Raw genomic sequence first — 23,161 nt, forward strand, 5'->3', positions numbered from 1 at the left:
TTGTTACCAAATGGATATTAATTCATAATAACTCATCGTGGGTTGAACTCAATCTTTTACATAACAAAACCGTATCTCATCCGCTTTTAAAAAAAAGATTAAGTTTACATAGTTCAAAATACATAAGTTTAATTATCTAATTGACTAGACTATGCCAGACTTAGAATAATTGAAAACAAATTCTTCCTTCTCTTGATCCCCACCCACCTTCTGTAGAGGCGAGTCAATGAATTTTATATATTCATGTCACTTCATACGGCCCCATTTCATTGATTTCACTATTAAAGATTAGATAGAGATTTTTTCAAATCATAAGTTATGTGGAACCACATTTATTTTTATATCGATATTAATTAAATCTATCGTCTAGTACACACGGATAGAATCACATTTTTTCAGAAAAGAACAGTTACACCTACTCACTAAACATTATACTTCATCAATTCCTACAAATAAAGATTTATATATATTTAAAATATCATATTCAAGTAAAAGAAATTATTGAAGTTGTTAACGAATAACGAATAACGAATAACGAATGAAAAATCAAAAAATAAATAATAAATAGTATTATCAAGGAGAATTAAGGAAACATGTTCCATTCAAAGATATTCTACGACATTCATGATGTTTAGATAAATTACAAATATTTCATGAAAAATAAAAGAAATAGTGGATCATATATACTAAAGAACCTTCAATATATCTACTTGGATTATCATACATTTCTATACATTCTTAATATCCTATTAGCAAAAGCCTCAAGTAACTAAAATTTTGGCTTCAAAGTACTAATTGCATGAGACTATATACTATATACAATCAATTTACTCCAATCATGGCTATGGGCTATGGTTCTGCTAAGTTTGAATCATTTACACTCCAATTGGTTACATTTTCATCAGGCTTTATCATAAGACTCTGAATGAAGGCTAGCATCTGCGATATAATTGAATCATATAATATAAGTAATTGCAACATAGTTTTTTTAAAAAAAATGAATTATGAATTATGAGAAAGTGCTTACTGATGCAAATGCAGCACAAGCTAAACCGAATCCCGGGTAATGGAACGGGGCATTTTGCGATAGAAATAAAGCTGGAATGAAACGATATCATCAGATTAAGTTGACCTAAGTTCGAAAAATGTAACAACAGAGAATTGACAGAACAAAAGAAAGAGGGCTTATTTAGTTACCTGTTAAAGGACTAAAAATTAGTGGAGAAACTACACTTGCAAATGAACATATGCCTGTGATGCATCCCTGGACTTTTCCCTAAAACGGAAAAATTAAAGTAAAATTAGTTGTTGTCAGAGGCGGCTCAATAAAATTAGTGGCCTAAAGCTAAACCAAACAAGTTTAGTAGTGATTGTTGAATATGTACCTGCTCATTTGGCCCAATTTGCTTAGATGCAATGCTCTTTAACTGTATTTAAGTATAAACCTTTTTGTCAATTTTTGATGTTTATAACTAATGAACAAGAGATGGATTATATTCAAATGAACTTACACATGGCATTGCAAAAATAGACAAAATTGAGATCATAGCACTAGCATAAGGGACCTGCATGAATTTAACTTGTTAGAAACACCTCACTCATATAAAAGCCTATGGAGCATGAAGGAGAGAAAGCCATGTTGCTCGGATCCTTCAAAAATGTTGTAACACTCATGTCAGATTCTCCGAAAATGAAGGATTTGATATGAGTGCGACTGTATTTTTGAAGAAACCGAACAGCATAGGAGTAGTAAAGAGGTGAGAGACCTACCCAAGAGGACCAAGCAATGCTGTAAAGCAACATCTGCAATTGAATTTGGAGACAACATCAGTAAAACAAAGTTTCTGAATAGCTTAAAAGCATGTACTCCCTTTGTTTCAATTTGTTTCTCACTTTCCTTTTTTGACAACTTTAAATTCTAACTTTCTACCTGACATGTTTAATACCACAAGATTAAAGAACATTTTAATACATTCTTCATGTCTTTAGTTTAAGACGACTTGATTCAAAAGTCTTCTTTACTTTCTTAAATTACTTGTCAAGTCAAAGCCAGACAAATAAATTGAATCGAAGGGGCTATGTAGTTAAGTATATATAGATAAATTTGTTTTGTACATGAAGACAACTGAAGAAGAGGCCAATCGAAAGCAACTTCTCTTCTCCAAAAGCAGGAGCTAATATGGGCATGAGAAGTAGCTGCAATAGCACAAAAAGAAATCAGAATATTTTTTAAACTAATTAAACATCAGAAAAAAATGAATATATACTAAATAAAAATGACAAAAAAATAAAATAAAATCAAGTTACCTGTGATATAGATCCTGCTATCCCAGAAATTATCAACAAATCAGCAAATTGATTTTTGTTAAAGTGAAATTGTGCCTTCAAGAAAAACTGCATAGATTTTGATAAAAATCAACTTGTCATTCAAGTTCAAAAATCCATATAGAAAGAATGTTGATGTTCCAAAAAGAATGACATATGTCTATGTTTGAAGACTTTTTAAATTTTAAATTACTCATTTTACCCTTAACGACACGTCATTAGTACCATATAGACCACAAGTTATATACAAGTGTACTTTCTCTATGTGTCTAATGTCTTTCTTTTCTCTCCAAACTTTGTATCAACTAAAACGTCATCATATAAAATGAAATGAAAGGAGTACAATATGATGCGATATCAAACTTACAAGTAAAGAAGCCTCAAGGCCAACTTGTGCAACATTGACAAAGAATGAAACAATAGCTGCCTGTAAAAATGTCGAGCTGCAAAGTCCATTCAAAATGACTATAAATTTCAAATCCTGAATTCGTCTCTGATCGACTCATTGAACGATAAAAAAATAAAATTGAGACAAGTCTTAATCTAACCTGGTCTTCAACAAACAGAGCATATCACTGAAAGAAGGCAATGTCTTGAAAAATTGGAATCCTTTCTTTGGAGCTTTTTCCAATAGACAACTAGTCTCTGATTTTTTCGAGCAAATGTTACCTTTCGTTATCGATTCAGGGAGGAACATCTTCATGTATACTAAAGCTATCACTGCCATTGCTGCAGCAACCTACACACATGTAACAGTCGATTAACAACAATGTAATAAAAATTAAACGATCAGTATATATAACTTAAATCATACTAGTTGAAAATATCGCGTACTTGGAAAGTGGAAGCAGTGGATAGGAAGCGAGCAGAGAGGTTTCCACAGACAAAAGCAGAGGAAGCAATTCCTGAGAGGACTCCAAAAACAGAGGCACGACGACTTTCTGGAACATTATCAGCCTGAAATGAACAAAAAATCGCGTAATTTTAGTATATCAAACTAGTACTATTTGATCTAAAAAAAAAATCGATAACAAAATTCATGTTTTAAAGTGTGAGAATTACCACATAGGCAAGAGCAAGACATTGAACACTTCCTTCACAAATCATGGCAATGAGTGTTCTCAGCACGTAGTAAGCGTAGAAATAGTATTTTGTCCTGCTATATGCCAGTATGGCTAGGGCCATTTCAATAACAAGTCGTTCGTTAGGACATATAACTTAAACTCTTTTCTTAACGCTCTCGATTTAAAAAAAAAAACGAAATATAATAATTAGATTAAGTTAAACTGAATAAGAAAATGTAGAGATTACCTAAAGGGAAGATGGAAAGAGTCATAGGAAGAGTAAGCATGAGTTTTCTCCCATATGTGTCTGACAAATTCCCCAACACTGGCATCATCACTAATGATCCCAATCCTACTATCTGAAATGTTGTGAAAAAAACCATGCCCAAAAATATTCATCAGAGATTTCGAGTTTGCGTTTCTAAAATTTGTAATATAAAACAAGCCACAAAAAATGGTATGAAATAGGAAGTTTGAAGTTATGTTACTAAATTATATAAAAAATGTGTGGTTTTTCTGGAACTGATTAAAAAAAGAGTGTCACATAAATTGAACCAAATGAATAAATTCTTTTGGTGAATATCATCTTGTTTTCAATATTAAGCCTTCGTAATGAATTCAAATTAGTCGAGCAACTGATTTCAATTAGTCCCCCAAAAAAGTGCCAAAATCCATTGGAAATAAAATATAAATAAGAAAGTAAAAATACATTTAAAAAAGAGAGTAAAAGGTCGTTTGATAGGGAACAAGTTATCTTGGGATAATTAATCTCGAAATAACTTATTCCGTCATAAGTTATTCTGTTATGTATATGAGATAACTTATTTCATCACTATGACAAATATGAGGGGATAAATAATTTAAGAACTACTTAGTACTTCCAATCAACGTGCGATAAAACAATTCTAACTTTATTTTAAAATTATTATACCTTATATCTTTCCTGAATGACTTTTAAAGGGAAAAGGGTCAAAAATATCCCTCAACTTTGTTTTATTGGTTGACTAAACCTTTACCGTTAAAATGAAGTTAGTTTTACCCCTGCCCGTCTACAAGCTCATCATTTGTATCCTCCAAACTAACGGTTTCCCAAAATCAATTCCAAATTCTCAACTTCGACCCGAATTATCCCTTTAAAAACAAATTATCAATTAAATCCGACCCATAACCCATTTAATCTGATCTTACATACCAAATGTATAAAAAAAAAGTAATGAATTCACCAAAACCCATTTCAATTCCTAATGAACAAATAAATTTCCAGCCATTAATGAGCTTTTAAGAAGCAATGTTAGGAGCAAAAGCAGAGGAAGAAGACATGCCAGCCTTATGTTCATACACAAAAATAAGAACAATATTGCTATTGAAATAATCCAATAACCTTCTTCCCCAAAAGTCACTTGTATAGATATATTCACTAGTTCTTCAAATCCGCCGCACACGACGGTGAAAAGGCAGTACTAGGCGGTTGAATTCCACCAGAAAACAACAACAAGAAAGAAACTAAAAAGTTCATGCTGCTGCAATTTTGGGTGGGAATTATCTAATTACACAAATTCAGATCTGTGATTTCAGTGTGAAGAAATGGGTGTGATGTTTTCGATTTGGGTATTTTGGGGAAGAAGTTTAAATTATTGATTTTTCGAAGTTAGAACTCGCTTGTAAAATTCGAAAATCAAACTCAAGCTCCAAGCTCCATTAATGGCTATGAAGTTTCCATGGTTGGTTCTTCAAGTTTCAGGCTCCAATTCAAAAACTAGTACCCTTGGAAGCTTTTAACAATGGCTTTGAAAATATTTACAGAATGAGTAACACTACAACAAATTCAATGACAAGGGAGAAATCCATTCTTTTTAGTTTTGGTGGACTCAACAAGATTGAGAAAATTGAAAATTAAATTAAATTTTGTTTATAATGGTGGTGGGTTTTATATGGGTCGGATCAGATTAGAAAAGAATTTCATTCTAAATGAGTTTTAAATGGGTAATTCGGGTTGAAATTGAGAATTTGAGATTGATTTGGGGCAAATCGTTAATTTGGAGGGTACATATGATGAGTTTGTAGATGGCAGGGGTAAAACTAACTTTGTTTTAACGGTAAGAATTTAGTCAACCAATAAAACAAAGTTGAAGGATATTTTTGACCCTTTTCTCACTTTTAAATATATAGTTCAAAGGGAAGCTTAAGAGGGAAGTAGGAAAAATAATAATCCCTCCGTCCCATTTTATGTGGCAACATTTCCTTTTTGGTTAGTCCAAAAAAGAATGTCACTTTCCTTATATGGTAAGCTTAAGAGGGAAGTAGGAAAAACATGAGAACTCTGTTCACTGACAAGTGATAAATTCTAAAAAATATCAGATCAAAAAAGTTAAAAAGGAAGTTTCTTAAAGAGCGAGCCAATGAAGAAGAAACTTCTTATACAAAAAAAATAGACTATATATTTAACTTTTTTCTGAAAGGAAACTTCCTATATGAACTGGTCCAAAAACGTAAATATATGATCCTTACTGTTTAACTGAAGGTTTACGTTCGAATTTTGGATTAAAAAAAGAGATAAGTGTTAAAAATACACTTAAACTATCCTTTAGGTTAAAAAATGTTTGTCCCTAAATATGCCTTACACAATGCGAAATCTGAATTAATTAGAACTCAATCGAAGTTTTAATCACCTAATGGAAAAGAAGAATCATCATCATCGCACTAAGATTCTTTATCTAGCTATCAAATTAAAAGCATTCACTTTACCCTTTTTCTCTTTTTTTTTTCCTTTTTCTTTTACCAACTTTTTTTCATGTTCAATTCAAGTTTTCTCTCTTAGTTTCATACTAACATTCATTTTCCTTACTATATTAGTATATTTTATTTAGAGTTTAGCTTTTTTATACCAATAGTGAAACAAATTTAATGTTGTTCGGTTAGCAAAAAGGTATATTTAAGAAATAATCAGAAAAAATAAAGCCGATATAACATGTTACAACATGTTAAATTATATTAATAGTATACAAATATCTTGTGTAATAGATATGTAAAAGTTCAAACATTCCTTATATTTTTGTGTTTTTTTCCCCTCAAAATTTTGTGGTGAAACTTACCATCAAACTTACTAGAAACTCTAAAGAGATAGCTTTGATGGTAAGATAAGCAATGAATAAATATTAGTATTGATTTTATGAGATGTATATTACTTTATCATGATAACATATTTTTAAAACGTATATGCATGATGTATGTCTTATTTTCATTAATTTTATATAAATATTCTGTGAATAATTTTTACGTACTCAAATCTTAAAAGTGATTCCCGATGTATAAGTAGAAAGAGTAGATAGTAACAGCCACAACTCACATGGATAATAAAAGCAAATTAGTTGCTACTTTTTTTCCTTGAAATGGTTATACGTATTAGTATGATTTTAACTCCACAAATTAAAGTAATGTTGATAAAAAGGAAAAGGAGATAAAAAAAAACTTTTCTTTTTTCCTTTAGACTAATTCAACTAATCTTAATTTACATCAAATGAGAGAACACTTTCTATTAAGAAATTATCAATATACAAACTCAAAATCTCAAATTATAACTAAGTGTAAAAGAATTTCAACTATTTTCCATCGTGATAAAAGTAGTCATGATGCTATTGCAGCATAACCATAAAAATATATAGTGAATTTTCTTAACTTTCTCATATGATACATTTTAATAATAATTCTGACTTTGTTATTGACTGTTCAAAAATTTCATGTTTGAATCCCTCTAAACTCAAACTCTAGCTATCTCAACAAGTCACAAACAAGTTAATATCAAATACAAACAAGTTCAAAATAATACTACTCAAAACGATGGATCAGATTGTTACAGAGGATGAAAGATTACCGCTTGTTGAACTCCGGTGAGGTAAATAGCAAGTGAGCATTCATCTTGGCCTGGACAAATGGCTGATAATGTAATATCAGTCATAGGTGGAATCACCATGAATGTAGAGAAACAACTCAAAAATACTGTCATGAATAGGTGACTCAAACCACAATATTTCTCCATTGCTTTAATTTTTTTTCTTACAAAATCCCAAAAACACACACTGAATTTAAAGAAAATGAAAAGAGCAAAAAGACAATCTTATAAAAAGCAGAAAAAGAAACTAAGACAGAATTTCATAGGAGAAAAATTGTCTCCTCTAAGTTTATGTCTTTTTTTTGCATGACAATTTGGTAAATTATATTTACTCTAGCTAGCAAAAGTATTTATACAGTTTAAAGTAAAAGGAAATGAGGTAAAAAAAAGATATTTTATTATATTAAATAAAAGTTAAGCAAGTAAAAACAGGGGGGGAAAAGAAAAAGTGGTTGTAATATTTGGTTTAAGGGGGGAATATAATGGAACATTAATAATATATACAAAGAGGAGTCATATAAGTCAAAAGAGTAATGAAAGTGCGACGTTGAAATGATGCGTAGCTTGCAAGAGAAACATACGGTAAGAAGTGAAAAATTCACATGTCAGGATCAGTGGCGGATTCATTATTTTTATTAAAATTTACTAAGGAGGTTTGAAAATAAAAATACAGTGTTTGAGATTTAAACTTAGAAGTGAATCTTAAATTCACTCAATCACTAAATTAATCTCTAATTTTAGATTGAAGAGGTTTAAAATCTATATATATACTTAATTTAGATTAATCTTTCCAAATATCGTTATATCATGAAAGGATAATTTGATGCACAAAGCATCTCACTTTCACATATAATTTGAAAAAAGACCGCATTTAATGAGGTTGATAGAGATAGCCATCATAATACAAAGTTGTTGCTTCAAATTATCTCCTCTCTGCTTTTATTATTATATCTTCAATAGAGATCACTTGAATATTAAAAGGACATTTCCTTTTTATTTTTGCAATAATTATAACATTTACTATTATTATTGTTATCATATACTATCCGTTATATTACTAGGCAAATATTCTTATTTTTTTTCCATTATGAACAGTAATAGCATGACCGATCATTGTGGATATATTAGATGGCCAAGTTACTATTATTTCTTTTTTCACTTTTCTTATAAATTTATCAATTTTTTTTTATTTCTTTTTAATTTTTTTATAAAAAATAAATATGTAAATAAAAAGTTATTTTCCCACTCAATGTTTGAACTGCACCTTGATAAAAAAGTATTATTTCAAAATTCGAACTCGAAATGTCTAATTAAAACAGTCGAGATAAAAAAGAATTGGTGCATGTGTGGCTTACGCTTTGAAGCGTACAAGCTAGAGGATGAGCAACTCACACTTTAGTGGGGCCCTCTATCTTCGTCATTTTGTTTTGTCTTTTTTTCTTTTTTATTTGGTCCTACTTATTTCTTTACGTACACTAGAAGGTAATTATAATAATATTACGACTTTACTCTTTAATAGAAATTTAAACCTTTCGGTTGAGAGAGTTTAGTTAAATTTGTTCTTTTCTTTATCTAACCTTTTAGATTAATATGGTAATTAAAATCACTTGTTCATTTACAAGTTGAAGTTCAAAAATCGTTTGATAACTGATTAACATTACGCAAATCTTAATTATGTTAATATTAGTTATTTTATCTTCGACCTAACATGAGATAATAGATCAATTTCCTCATAGCTAGTACATATATTAATTATGTGAATTTTTAAACTAAGCCAAAAATCATATTCATTTTAGGGAAAATTACGCGGTTAAGCAAACTTATACTACTTAATTACTCATCATAGCTATAGTTTGCTATAATTACCACTCGCGACTAACATTATACATTAATTATGTATAATATACAATTATCTAACCGATATACTTATACAATTCACCTCTCTCCCACTCTCTGCCCTGTCTCGCTCGCCTCTCACCTCCCTCTCCCAACCTCGCTCGCCTCTCTCTTCCCTCTCCCAATCTCGCTTGCCTCTCTCCTCCCTCTCCCAATCTCGCTCGCCTCTCTCCTCCCTCTCCCAATCTCGGTTGCCATATATACAAATACATATGTATAATATACAATTATCTAACCGATATACATATACAATTCACCTCTCGCCCACTCTTTGCCCTCTCTCGCTCGCCTCTCTCCTCTCTCTCCCAGTCTCGCTCGCCTTTCTCCTCTCTCTCCCAGTCTTGCTCGCCTCTCTCCTCCCTATAACATGTAGCTACGAATTGTAATTATCAAACTATAGCTATGGAGAATAATTATGCTATTTTTGAGTGGCTATATGTGAAAGTTCCTCTTAGTTTTAAGCATAAACAACTTACTTCCCCGATAGCTAGCAAATGTTTACCAAACACTTTTCGGATTCTTAAACATAAGAATCTCCTAAAAATTATAAAAGTTAATTGTTGTACTCTTTTTTTTTTTACTTTTATTTGTGTACTCTTTTTCTACTTTACGTGACACTATAGCTAGAGTGATAAGTAATTTTTTATGCTTACCATAGTTTTTCGAGTTCAAATAATACTTATTCTTATTACTCGTATTTGTTAGAAAATAGTATTACAATATGAGAAATAAAAAATATATATTTGCTAGTTAATAAAATTTTCTTTAACATTTTTTTTCAAATACATCTTTAATATTCATGAAAGATATGTCAAATTATGTTTTGTCTAGTTGTTACGACACAATACAGTACAATACAATACAACACAAGTACAATATGATTCAATACATTACAATACAATATAATACATTACATTACATTATGAAACAATACATGAACGATCCAAGTGTAAACATCATTAACACGACAAGCGACATAAACCAATGAGAATATGGTGAACAAGACTTCCACACCTTGTTTGGATAGTTGTTATCTGTTGTATTGTAACACATACATTATGAAACAATACATAACAATCAATACAACGATACATTATGATGCAGAAGATAACACCCATCCTAACAAAGTGTCAGCGTAATGACTAAGCTCGTATCCTTTATGAGAACTGCTATCTTGTCTTGAAACATACCACCACACTAAATCTGAAATATCTTGCAATAGAATTTCATCATTACGAGAAATGTAAATTGGCCTAATCATATTTATTGAAGGTATCGAACCCACCATAGTCCACGACTCCGCAACTCCATAATCCTTCATAATCCACACATACATCCTGTGTTTATAGTCACAAGTGATACATAGATTACCTGATGAAGACACTAATCCCCAGTCAATAGCGTCACTATTTGGGTTCGGCAATATTGCTACATTTCCAAACGTAGCATCTCTGGGGTTGAACCATGTCACATAACTATCACCGCCACCACCATCACTATCACCAGTGATCCAATGAAGCTTTCCTTTAACAAATTGAACAGATTTAGGCAAAGAGATAGTACTTGGAAACTCTTGAATGGTTTTCCAGGAATTACTTCGTAAACTATAAACATTAATATGAGCAATCAAATAACTAGATTTACTTGCCACAATTTCAACAATTTGGTAATCATTTTGACAATCGACATAACCAAATGCATAAGCAAATCTATACTTGCGCACATCAATTCCTGAATGAGGAAGTTTATACAACTCTCTAATCGACGGATTCCATAGAAACAGAACCTCAACTTTAGCACGGTAGATTATATACCAATCTTTTAGAGTAATATTAATTCTTTTTGCTGATGTACCAAATATAAAAAATAAATGAATTACATATATTTACTTTCTTGGATTCACACGATTTAGCTATTGGAATTTGGAAGCATAGAAAAAAGAAAATAGAGAATTATAAACTTATGATATACACATAGCATCTTTTTAAAAAATAAAGAATGTAAAAGATCTCAAATAAGTTTTTTATAAGCAAATTAATAAGTACTCCATAATCCATATTTTGACAACTTAACTTGAAATAAAGAATTTAAAGTTGAAATTTCTTCTTTTTAGGAGTTTTCCAAACATCAAATTCCTCTATTTCATGTTTTCCACCACAAACTCCCATTTTCTTTTCAAGTAAAATTCACATGCTAACACAATTTTAACTTCTTTCTTTTTAGGAATAAATTGAAACACACACAACTTGAAAATTCGTATATATATATATATCCTTTAATTTAAAGTTAGTTGATATTTATGTTTTTTAATTTTGGGTGTGAACAAATAAACACTTAAACTTGTATAAAGTTGACCAAGTTGACACATGCACCCTAGATGATATAATACACGTAGATGCCACGTAGGATACTGTGTGGACATAAATAACCACGTAGGAAGCCAAGTAGAATATGTGTGTCTACTTGTTCAACTCTATACGAGTTTAAGTGTATACTAATGCATACCCAGTGGCGGAGCTAGGATTTCCGTTGAGGAGGTTCCAAAAAAAAAAACATGCTAAATAGTGTTGTACTAGATATCAAGCTAAAAATTTGAAAAATGTTAGTTGGCTATATTTGAACCTACACGCCTATTAGCTTATGAACCCCATAGCCACTGAACCAAGTCATTTACTTGTGCTGAGGGGATTCAATATTAAATATATAGACATTAAATACATATTGAACATATATACATTGTATAATTTTGATTCAGTGAGTTCGAATGAACCCTCTGAAGTCCACGTAGATTTGCCCCCGTGCACATCTTTCAATTTTGAGTGTACACAAATAAATGCTTAAACTTGTATAAAATTGAACAAGTAAACACATGCATCCTACGTGACATAATACATGTAGGATGTCTCGTAGGATATGAATTGCCACGTAAGAAGTCAAGTAGGACATGTGTGTCTACTTTTTAACAATATACGTGTCATGCCAAGTAAAATGACACTTTTAAATAAATGTGTGGGTAATTTTTCCTTATTATTATGCCCCTTTTTTTATTTATTTTTTAACAAAACTTGATTTCAAATAGGTTTTTTTTTCTCTTCCTAAACTTAAAATAAAATTAAAGCAAAATAAGAAATAAATAATCCTGGAGTTTAGGAATAGAAGGGAAAGAAACAAAAAAAATAAAAAAAATACTAAAAGAAAAACTTCCCCAGCTCGCCTCTCTAATGGAGTCGTCGCCGCCGCCGTCAATGGAAACCTCGAAACGCAGAGCAGCAGCAACAGCATCAATTGCTAGCTTAACCAATGATAATTCAGTTCTTCCTATAGAACTAATATTTTTTGAAATACTCATAAGGCTGCCTGTGAAAACCTTGCTAAAGATGAGATCTGTTTCAAAATCCTGGATTTCTCGCATCTCAACTCCCGAATTTGTCAAAGCACATCTAAATTTTTCAGCCAATAATCGAGAATTTTCTCACCACAGGGTTCTTAGTATCAGGTCAGGTTCTCACATTCACGACGACGGACATATTACTAGATGGAGATATTTCCGTACCTTTTCTCTTTACGCAGTTCTATATGGAGAATCTCCCTGTTTTCCTGTTGAGCTTCATAATTTTGGTGTAAGTTATAATGTTTTGGGTTCATGTGATGGATTGTTCGTTATTTCAAAACCTGGTATGATAATGACATTGAGAATCTGTTTCTATGGAATCCGTCAATTAGAAAGTTGAGTAAACTTCCTTATTCAGGAATTGATGTGCGCAAACGTAGATTTGCTTATGGATTTGGTTATATCGAATGTCAAAATGATTACCAGATTGTTGAAATTGTGGCAAGTAAACCTAGTTATCTCATTGCTGATATTAGTGTTTATAGTTTACGAAATAATTCGTGGAAAACCATTCAAGAGTTCCCAAGCATCTCTTTGCCTGAAAATGTTAAATTTGTTAAAGGAAAGCTTCATTGGATCACTGGTGGTGGTAGTGGTAATAACGCGACATGGTTCAACCCCGGAGATGAGAAGTTTGGCAATGTAGCATTGCCGAACCCAAGTGGTGACACTTTTAACTGGAAATTAGTGTCTTCATCTGGTAATCTATGTATGACTTGTGACTATAGAAACAAGACAGATGTGTGGATAATGAAGGAGTATGGACTTGCAGAATCATGGACCATTGTGGGTTCGATCCCTAAATTTGTAAATAAGGTGGTTTGGCCGATTTTCATCTCTCATAATGATGAAATTCTATTGCAAGACGTTTCAGGTTTAGTGTGGTGGTATGTTTCAAGAGATGATGACAGTTTTGATCGTCCTGAGGATCAAACACGTTGTGAATATGATCGTGGAAGTGAGCTTAATCTATACATTGAAAGTCTTGTTTCGCCAAATTCTCCTTGAAGAGCTATGGATTGATGAGGGAAGGATAGAAATTTACTTACGCTATGGTCTATTGAGGTAAGAAATGTACCCCATCCAATTCTCAATATGATATGTAAATATACAACTCTTGTAGAATGATTGTGATTATCTTTCTTTCTATTGTTGTTTATCATGTTAGTGATATTTAAACTCTGGAAAATAACTCTTCCAAGTGTTTTGAAAATATAGCTATCTGGTAAGTGAATCCATTGCAGACAATTGATACATAAGCATGTAAAAACAGGGAAACGAAATGTGGTTCAACAAGAGGAGTCTTACAATCTATCGGAAAAACCTCTCTATCTCACAAGGTAGGAATAATAAGGTTTGCGTACACCTCACTCTCCACGGATCCCGCTATGTGGGATCATACTAGGTATATTGTTGTTGTTGAGAAAGAGTCATCAAATTAAAGAGCAACGTTGAAATGGTGTGTAGCTAGCAAGTTCATTAAAAACCATACATAAAAGTCAAAAACTCAATGCATAACAATGTCTATGTTTGAGTTAACTTTTAGTGCATTTCAATTATATTTCTTCGGGTAATATTACTTTCTACCATCACAAATATCGAATTATTATGTTCGTTATAGATCGGACCTATGAGAAAAATAAAGCCCACTGGTGCAATTGTATGCTCTTTTTGTAAAAGTTAGATGAGACCCATACTGGTTTTGAAGATGGGCCAAGACAAACTTTAGTGTTAGGATGTTTATATGGGCTCCAATAAAACTGGTCTTTGGGCTCTGCAATTGATCTATGCCTGTTGGTACCCTTGAAATTTCATGTGATTATTCTCTGGGCTTCTTATACAGTCCAGTGTGGATTTCTCTTCAATTTTTATCAATTTCTAATTTCGTCTTCACAATTTATGTGACAGTGTTTGATTGAACAAGAAAGAATAAAAGATCTTTTTTTTGTATACGTGATTTAAAACAAATTTAGACAACTAAAACATTTCGGATATAAATCATTTTATTAAGAATGAAATTCGAAGGTTAAAGTTAAATTATTTCTAAATAAGTAGAACATTTTTTTAAAAACAAATTGGAAAAAAGTATAAATGGAAGAATAATCGTATGCCTAACACGTTGCTTCTCATTTCAAACTTTGTTACAAAATATCAATCACTTGACATTTTAGAACTCTTAAAAAGAAAACAAATGTGTCTAAGTCAAACTAAGATTATATAATCGAACCTCTTACGGCAAAAGAAATAAGCTAGTCCACGTATAATATAACAAAATACATCTATTATGTAAGAAGTGCATACATAAAACCAAAAAAAATCTTCAGCTAAAGTCTATTATGATAAAAGAATTTTTTTGGAGCAAAATAAAGTTACCTCCGTGAAATCTATAAATTATGAATTAGAGCTGATGAATCAACTACTGATGCTTGCATCGGTGCATCGAACTATCCAACTTTTAACTAATAGTCTATTTGGCAAAGCTTTTGGGAGGTCAGGCTTTTGGGAGAAAATAAGCATTTTTCAACTAGTAACGAAACTGCTTTTTAGAAGCTAAAAAGGTAATTTTTACTAAAAGCATTTTTGAGAAAAATATAAATACACTTTTTAAAAGTTTGATCAAACATTAATTACGTTCAAAAGTATTTTTAAAATTTCTTATCACACAATTGTTTCTTATCAACTTTTTTTAAAAAATAAAATAAAATTAATTTTTAAAAACTTGGCAAACAAATTACAAGTCAATTGCCTATCAAACTCTTTTTTTATGATTTTTATAAGACCCAAAGAATATCACATATAAAGACAACAAATAAGCAAAAAAATCTAGATAACTTGATATTCTTTTCATATATATGTGGTTCTTATGTAACCAAAGTCTATCAAGTTGATTTCTATAGATACTCCAATCCAATAGTGTCACAACCTCATATCAACTACACTTCTATTCCCCCCTTTCTTCTAAACTTGACATCCCTCTTTCTTTTGTGGCTATTCTTGAAAAAAAAATTCTTTAATCTATGGCAACTCTCACAAATTTTTTGCTCAAACCCTCTCCAAATCTAGCTTCAATTACAAAAATTAGCCCTTCACTTTACTCCAATTTCCCTTTTGAGAAATCCAAACAATCAATTTTCAAGAACCTCAAAACAAACAAGCCCTTATTGATTACAAAGGCAACAGCAGCACCTGATGTTGAGAAAAAAGTGGCCAAAAGTGAAAGAGTACAAAAGGTTAATAGTATGGAGGAATTGGATGAAGCATTAAAAAAGGCGAAAAATCGACTAGTTGTGGTTGAATTTGCAGGCAAAGATAGTGAACGTTCCAAAAATATTTATCCTTTTATGGTGAATTTAAGTAAGACGTGTAACGATGTCGATTTCTTGTTGGTGATCGGAGATGAAACGGACAAGACTAAGGCACTCTGCCGGAGGGAAAAGATTGACAAGGTAACGTTAGAAATTTACACATATTATTACGTATGTTTCAATTTATGTGACTATAGTCTAAATAAGCATGCAGTTTTAAGAAATTTAACTTGTCGATCTTGATGTTACATGAATTGAAATGGATGGAGATATACATGGAATATAACTAGTAAATTGATTGGCGTATATATAATATAATGGAACTAGATCTAGCTTTCGATCAGAGGCGATTCCAATATTCAGACTAACTTGATAGGTTCAATTTTGGAAAATCTTAGCCAGATATTTTGAAATCAAACTTCAAAACTATAATATTAATTGAAATTTTAGTGATTTTTTTTTATATATTTCGCATTATAATACTAAACAGTATAGTGAATCCATATAAAGTAAACCTACAACCCCTTCTTAAGATGATCTCTTTAATAACTAGACATGGATCGAGCATTTGAAATTTATTGGTTCAAAACTTGAAGTTTATATGTATAATATACTTGGTGAATTTCACGATAAATATATAGGATGAGCCAAATTAGTTACTAGTTTTGATTGAACTCGTACTAAACACACTATGACCCTTACATTCCAATGTATAAAGTAAAGTCTATAGTTACTATCTCGCTACAACTTCCACCCATATATATAACGTGCACGACCCGATAATAATAGAGAAAAGTGTCTGATATACCCCTCAACTTTGTCATTTAAAGTTGATATACCCCTCGTGGCTCATATATACCCCTATTGTTATCAATTACTATCAAACTCGAGATGATTAAAAGATAAATGAAATATTAAGGTCTCTTTTTTTTTTCCCTATAGGTACCACATTTCAACTTCTACAAAAGCATGGAGAAGATCCACGAGGAAGAAGGCATTGGGCCGGACCAACTAGCGGGTGATGTACTCTACTACGGTGACAGCCACTCGGAAGTAGTGCAGCTCCACAGCAGAGAAGACGTTGAAAAGGTAATCGAAGATCACAAAATCGATAAAAAGTTAATAGTCCTGGATGTTGGATTGAAGCATTGTGGACCATGTGTGAAAGTTTATCCAACGGTGATCAAGCTATCGAAGCAGATGGCTGATACAGTCGTGTTCGCGAGAATGAATGGCGATGAGAATGATAGTTGTATGCAGTTTTTGAAAGACATGGATGTTATTGAAGTGCCTACATTTTTGTTTATAAGAGATGGTGAGATTTGTGGAAGGTATGTTGGTTCTGGGAAAGGTGAACTTATTGGAGAAATTCTTAGATACCAAGGAGTTAGGGTTACTTATTAAAATTGTTGAAGTTATATTATATACTCAATTGGGACATTTGATTTGTGTTAAATGATTATGGGGACTAGTTAAGTGGGAAAAAAACCAAGTTGAGATTTAAGTTTTGGTATGTTTAGTTTGTGAACTATGTTGTAAGTGATTAAGATTGTCATGATAATTGATTTTGAATGAGAATGTTCTTAGTTAAGTAATCCTTATTACCCTTGATTTTGTTGAATCATTTAGCTTGAAATGATCTTAATTAAAGCGCTCGAAAAATCCTAACTTAGAAAAAATGTTTAAGGATGGGAAGAGAGTGAAATATTATTGAGGTGGTGAGTTCGATCATTACATGACTCAACTAGATTAGTTGAGGTCTTGTGATGTTCTAGTTGAGTCATGTGATGACGTTATGTTGCAATATTAAATTAGGCGCTTAACGAAGAAATTCTTATATAACAAGGAGTTAAGGTTACTTACTAAAATTTGTTGAGGCATCATGTTATGTCGCAATATTAAATTAGGCACTTATCGAAAAAATTCTTATATTACTAGGTGTTAAGGTTACTTACTAAAATTTGTTGAGAAATGTTGAGGCATCACATTATGTCGCAATATTAAATTAGGCACTTATCAAAAAAATTCTTATATAACAAGGTGTTAAGGTTACTTACTAAAATTTGTTGAGAAATGTTGAGGGTATTTATATTTTATCACTGGGACATTTGATTTGTGAGACGATCATTATGGGCTTAAGTTTGTATTTGTATTACGGATACCCTTCTTTCAAAAAATTATATACGTTACTATAGAAAATTGTGCGTAACATATTGATAAAAAATATTTTTCATACATATATATTAAATTTTAGATATTCCTAACAAAATTTCTAGGTTTACCACTAGTATTATATACAATTTTGATTGCAATAATTTTATATCTCGAATTTGCCTCTGCCACTAAACGTTATGACAAAGGAGATTTTGATTATTCATTATCTTGATTTTATCCCATCAAATAATAAATTAAGCAATTAGGTAAGCTTCATTAATGTTAAATAAATTGAGTTTATTTATATTAAAAAACAAATCAGAAGCTAGATATAATATAATATAATTTGAGATTGAGTCGTTTTTTTTGTTGCTGTATATATTACGTTACGTGACACTAATTCTCTAGCTACCTAAAAGAGAAAAAGTACAACAAAGATTAAGAAAATGCCTAGGAGTTAATTTGATAAGTTTAACAGGTCAATTAATGTACTAATTAATTAGCAATGGCAACTTGTATTGGACAACAACTCCTAGTATGTCGGCAAAGTTGATTTAGCACGTAGTTTCACGCCTTTTAAGATTTGAATATACTTCTACATTCTATATTTGTTGTTCACGTTACTAAAAATAGTTATCTCAAATTATTTATTAATTTATAAATCAAGATGGAATTAATTAATTTTTTTCATTTACCCTTATAATTAATGATTTTGAAAGTGTAAGAAAATTTCTAAGATGGTAAATTAGTAAAACTATTCTTCTTATTTATTATTTCATCAAAGATATATAAAGAAAAAAATACACAACTAATATGAAGTGGAATAGTAAATACGTAATACTACTTAGTTTTGAACTATTAATTGCTTTGCTTAATGAAGTGAACAAGAAACAAGAAAGATCTCATGTTCAAATTTAGCTAGGCAAAGAATATTAGGTATATCTTCCAATCTGCTTAAGTTTAATTTTATTGGGGGTAGAGTTATTTAATACATATTTTGTGTCCTATAATCTAAAGAATATTGAAATTTAGCAAATTTAACATTGAAAACTTATAAACTTAATATTTGAAATTCATATCTGAAACGCGTAAGTTAATTGAATCCAAAATATCAACTATAATTATGGTGTAGTTTTACGGGTGATGTTTAAGGAGGATAGAGTTATGCAGATTTACCTCTATCACATAGAGATTAAAAAAAAAAAACTATTTTTGTGATAGACCCTCAATTCAAGTATAACATCTCAAAGCAATTTTAATAAGAAAGCAAACACAAAACACCACCATCATCAATAAATTAATAGAAGAAAAAAATTACACCCTACAACTATGACAAGAGAAAATTGTTCAGATGGTAAACACCCTACTTCCAACCCAAAGGTTGCGGACATATACAATATGTATAAATACACAAAGTCAATTTAACTCATATTTGTCTATTAACATCTTTAATTATAGACTATTTTAAATTTTATACAATCTATACATAATGATTTCCCCCAAATTAATATTATATATTTAGCTGGGGAACATTAATATTTTCAAAACCTTTATATTTATGAAAAATCTCCAAAAAATTAAATAAAATTGCATCAAAATAAAATCAATCTTATCTTATTTAATACTTATTACACTGATTTGTCCTGTGGTTTTGCTTAGTCAATAGTATTTATCTATTTTTGACTCTTTAGACATTTTCTCAGTCAATAATCCAATCCTTACCTTTATATAACCTCCTTTCTTGTACCCTTCCCCCACCCACCCACCCACCCCTATATAAATACAACCTAAACATCTCAAATTTATTCATTTCAACATCAAAAACTAAGATATTTTTTTTCTTCATATCAACACCAACAAAAATTCAAAAAATCTAAAAAAAATTGTAAAATGGAGAAGGAAAAACCAACCAAGCCAAAGAAAAACATGATCTTGAAGTTTTTACCAAAAGCAGTAGCAGCAACAGTTATATTCCAAAATCACCCTTTTAGTCCTGGTAGAGAAAAAAGATTTCATCATAATCACAAAGGATTTTCTGGTCCAATTATATCAATAATCCCAGTTGAAGCTAGAAATAGAAAATCAAATAGCGAAACAAATCAAGAAGAACCAACATCGCCAAAAGTTTCGTGCATTGGTCAGATCAAACAGAGGAAGAATCTCAATAAATCGAAGAAAAAGGAATGCCCCAAATCACTGGAAAAAAATCCGAGTAATAAGAAGAAGAAATCGTCATCAAGCTCTAATTTTAGAAATATATTTCAAAGACGAAGAAAAATCGATGTTAATAAAAATTCAAGTGATATTATTTGTGAAGTAGAAAACAGAGCACCCTGTTTGAGTCAAATGAGGAAATATGCTAGTGGTCGTGAAGGTAATTTATCGAATTTCGATTGGAAAAACGTACAAATTACACCTGATGATCATCGGAAATATTATTCCGATGATGATAGAGATAATTATCGCGTTGGAGATGAAGATGAAGATGAAGATGAAGAAGAGGTAATAATTCCATTTTCAGCTCCAATTTTAGTAGGAAGAGATAATAGACCAAATTTTACTTTGGAGCCAAAAAAGGAAATTAATTTATGGAAAAGAAGAACTATGACAAAACCAAATCCTCTTCAATTGAAAAAATAAGTTTGTTTAGTTGATTTTGGTGTTGTTGATTCATTTAAGCTTATAATTAGTTTACAAATGATCATGTTGTAAACTATGTTACTTGAATCTTGGATCTGATACAGGTATGACAATATTTTTGAAGAATTCAACTATTTAAGTAATATAGTTTAGTTTTATTTTTATGAAATCCTGTATATATTCATGTTACGATTAAAGCTTGTCCTTTTCATTGATTCGTTGTTCTTTATTCATTTCACCCTATACTTAGTTTACTTGGAAATGATATTTTGCTCGAATCTTTCAAAAATATAGAGGCACGCGAATTTTGAAAATAATAAATCGTAATCTAGGATTTTGGAGGATTTTGAACTCTGATATATATTCATGTTACGATTAAAATTCGTTTGGCGATAGAATTTCGGGTGAACAGATACTTCGAGATAGAAGGGAAAAAATTGTATGAACCTTGTGGCCACGTTCTTAATTCAAAATTGGAACAAAAAAAAGGCGTCTAATATCAACCCTAGTACTAAATGGGGTGGGGGGGGGGGGATTCAAAATTAGAACAACAATAAAAAGTCGTCTAATATCAACCCTACTAAATGGAGAAAAAATACACTAGTAAAAGGATAAAAAAAATCATATGGGGAGCGTCGGTTATGCAGTACACTGTTCAAATTTAATTAAAACTTTAAATACCAAATGAAAAAAAAAAAGTGTTATTTTGATCGGACACGTAATTTTTGTGGTACACACACGTAATTGGCATATGTATGTTCATACTTCACATCTAACAACAAATTTTGTTTGGTGGCAACTATTATTATGCAGTTTTTGGGTAGGGTCCAAATAAGCAGCCAAAATTGAATTTGGACCATAGTTTTCAAAGATATTTCACATATTCTTTAATGTTGTACAGATAATTTGTTAGAGCATATTTTTAATTGTTTGGAGTATGAAATTTTTGCACGTTTAAAAAAATACATTTTTGATTCGATTAAGAAAGTCCATTATAAAGAGTTTAGCACAACAAACAAATATAACATTATTCGTGAGATCAAATTATAAATTTGAGACTATCGATTAAAACTAGAAAACATTTATCATTTCGTCAGATCTCAAAATGATTAATACTATAGAATTGGTAATTATATATAATTATTAAGAAAAAGACATGTACATATAAAGTCAATAGCAATCTAATAGCTGCAGAATGTCGTAAGCATTTACGTAATGTGTATGATATATATAACTCATGGATATACTCATAATATAATATACAAGAAGGGTATGATATATATATATATCAATTGAACCTTACATGTAATATAAGTAATGTAACGTGGAAGCAGCTACTACCATTAAATTGTTGCCTTCTGATTTACAATTCCACTTGATTTTTAAATTATAAGTTAGAAAAATAAAATAATGGTTGATTGTTTACGTTTACTTGGTTAACTCCTTATAATTATAAAACCAACATTGGCATTGACCTACTACAAGATTTTAATTAAAAATACGTCCGACTAGCTGTCAAGTAGCTATTCTTTCTTTAATTTCGTGTGCGTGATGTTCGTAGCGACGGATCTACGGTAATAGTTATAAACTCATCATACTTTAAGATCGTTATAAGAGTTGAATGTATGATGAGTTTGCAATTAAAGTGACAACTCTTTCTTTGAATTTGAGTTAGTTCGTGTTTGCCAATCGGATCTATTGTGTAACTTTAAGAATATATGCGAGTATATATATACACGATTGTAAATCATACTCCCTCCGTTTCACAAAGAATGGTCTAGTTTTACTTGGCACGGAGTTTAAGAAATAAAGAAGATTTTTGAATCTTGTGGTCCTAAATTAAAGTTATGTCAAATGTACAAAATGCCCTTTGATCTTGTAGCCTTAAACATGTCACGTGAAAAGCTGAAATTAAAATGTTACTAAAAAAAGAAGGAAAAACTACTTATCTAAACATAATTCACTATCATATATACTTATTTTACCTCTAGTTTAAAACAATTACATATAATATCATTTTTAATAATTATATCATATATTTTAAAAAATTTAATCAGTTATACAAGTTCCTTAAATATTGTGTTGAATAATTATCTTAAAATTCAAATTCCGATTAGCAATTCAAATTATCTCTCACGTCATCCCCTCTCCCCTAATTTATCGTCACTCCAAATGATCAACCTACTCTCTCTCCTAATCCTTCCACTCCCATCGCATCCCAAAAGACAATGATGGAGCAGAAGAATGCATCAATGGGCATGTCTTCTCTAAGACTATATATCAACATGCGGAAGTCTAATATCTAATTAATTATAACTTGAAGAATCAAAACTTTTGTATATTGAACTGATTTGACAGCAAAACACTTATTATTTTCTTACTAGTGGCATCAATGGCCACTTTTTCTACTGCCAAAGATGAGAGAGACGAAGGGGAAAGGGAAGAGAGATGGTGGTAAAAATATGTATCTAGTTAGTTGTGTGTATATACATGTATC

At 30.8% G+C, this 23,161-nt stretch overlaps 4 protein-coding genes and 1 pseudogene across 4 annotated transcripts; 3 read left to right on the top strand and 2 right to left on the bottom strand.

Moving 5' to 3' along the window:
* Positions 1–849: 849 nt before the first annotated feature.
* On the bottom strand, positions 850–7,528 carry LOC125827938 (uncharacterized). The gene is made up of 14 exons (XM_049507271.1): positions 7,261–7,528; positions 3,637–3,748; positions 3,388–3,500; positions 3,160–3,282; positions 2,874–3,064; positions 2,693–2,768; positions 2,308–2,394; positions 2,116–2,196; positions 1,771–1,803; positions 1,512–1,565; positions 1,386–1,427; positions 1,198–1,276; positions 1,028–1,098; positions 850–939 (listed from the first exon to the last, which is right to left on the bottom strand). The coding sequence occupies exons 1-14, from the start codon at positions 7,423–7,425 to the stop codon at positions 850–852; spliced, it is 1,317 nt and encodes a 438-aa protein (XP_049363228.1). The 5' UTR covers positions 7,426–7,528.
* Positions 7,529–10,267: 2,739 nt separating this feature from the next.
* Positions 10,268–11,342, bottom strand: LOC125827890 (F-box protein CPR1-like). The gene is made up of 2 exons (XM_049507230.1): positions 11,330–11,342; positions 10,268–11,019 (listed from the first exon to the last, which is right to left on the bottom strand). Exons 1-2 carry the CDS (start codon positions 11,340–11,342, stop codon positions 10,268–10,270), a joined length of 765 nt encoding a protein of 254 aa, XP_049363187.1.
* A 1,053-nt stretch (positions 11,343–12,395) lies between these two features.
* Positions 12,396–13,586, top strand: LOC125827942 (F-box/kelch-repeat protein At3g23880-like; annotated as a pseudogene).
* A 1,867-nt stretch (positions 13,587–15,453) lies between these two features.
* LOC125827946 (thioredoxin-like protein CDSP32, chloroplastic) lies at positions 15,454–17,457 on the top strand. The gene is made up of 2 exons (XM_049507279.1): positions 15,454–16,011; positions 16,813–17,457. The coding sequence occupies exons 1-2, from the start codon at positions 15,583–15,585 to the stop codon at positions 17,272–17,274; spliced, it is 891 nt and encodes a 296-aa protein (XP_049363236.1). The 5' UTR covers positions 15,454–15,582; the 3' UTR covers positions 17,275–17,457.
* A 2,439-nt stretch (positions 17,458–19,896) lies between these two features.
* LOC125827948 (uncharacterized protein At1g76070) lies at positions 19,897–20,881 on the top strand. The gene has a single exon (XM_049507281.1). It carries the CDS (start codon positions 19,915–19,917, stop codon positions 20,662–20,664), a length of 750 nt encoding a protein of 249 aa, XP_049363238.1. The 5' UTR covers positions 19,897–19,914; the 3' UTR covers positions 20,665–20,881.
* The last annotated feature ends 2,280 nt before the right edge of the window (positions 20,882–23,161 follow it).

The sequence above is a fragment of the Solanum verrucosum genome, unplaced genomic scaffold (assembly GCF_900185275.1).
Source record: "Solanum verrucosum unplaced genomic scaffold, falcon-dt-bn FXZP01000064.1, whole genome shotgun sequence".
Classification (NCBI taxonomy): domain Eukaryota; kingdom Viridiplantae; phylum Streptophyta; class Magnoliopsida; order Solanales; family Solanaceae; genus Solanum; species Solanum verrucosum.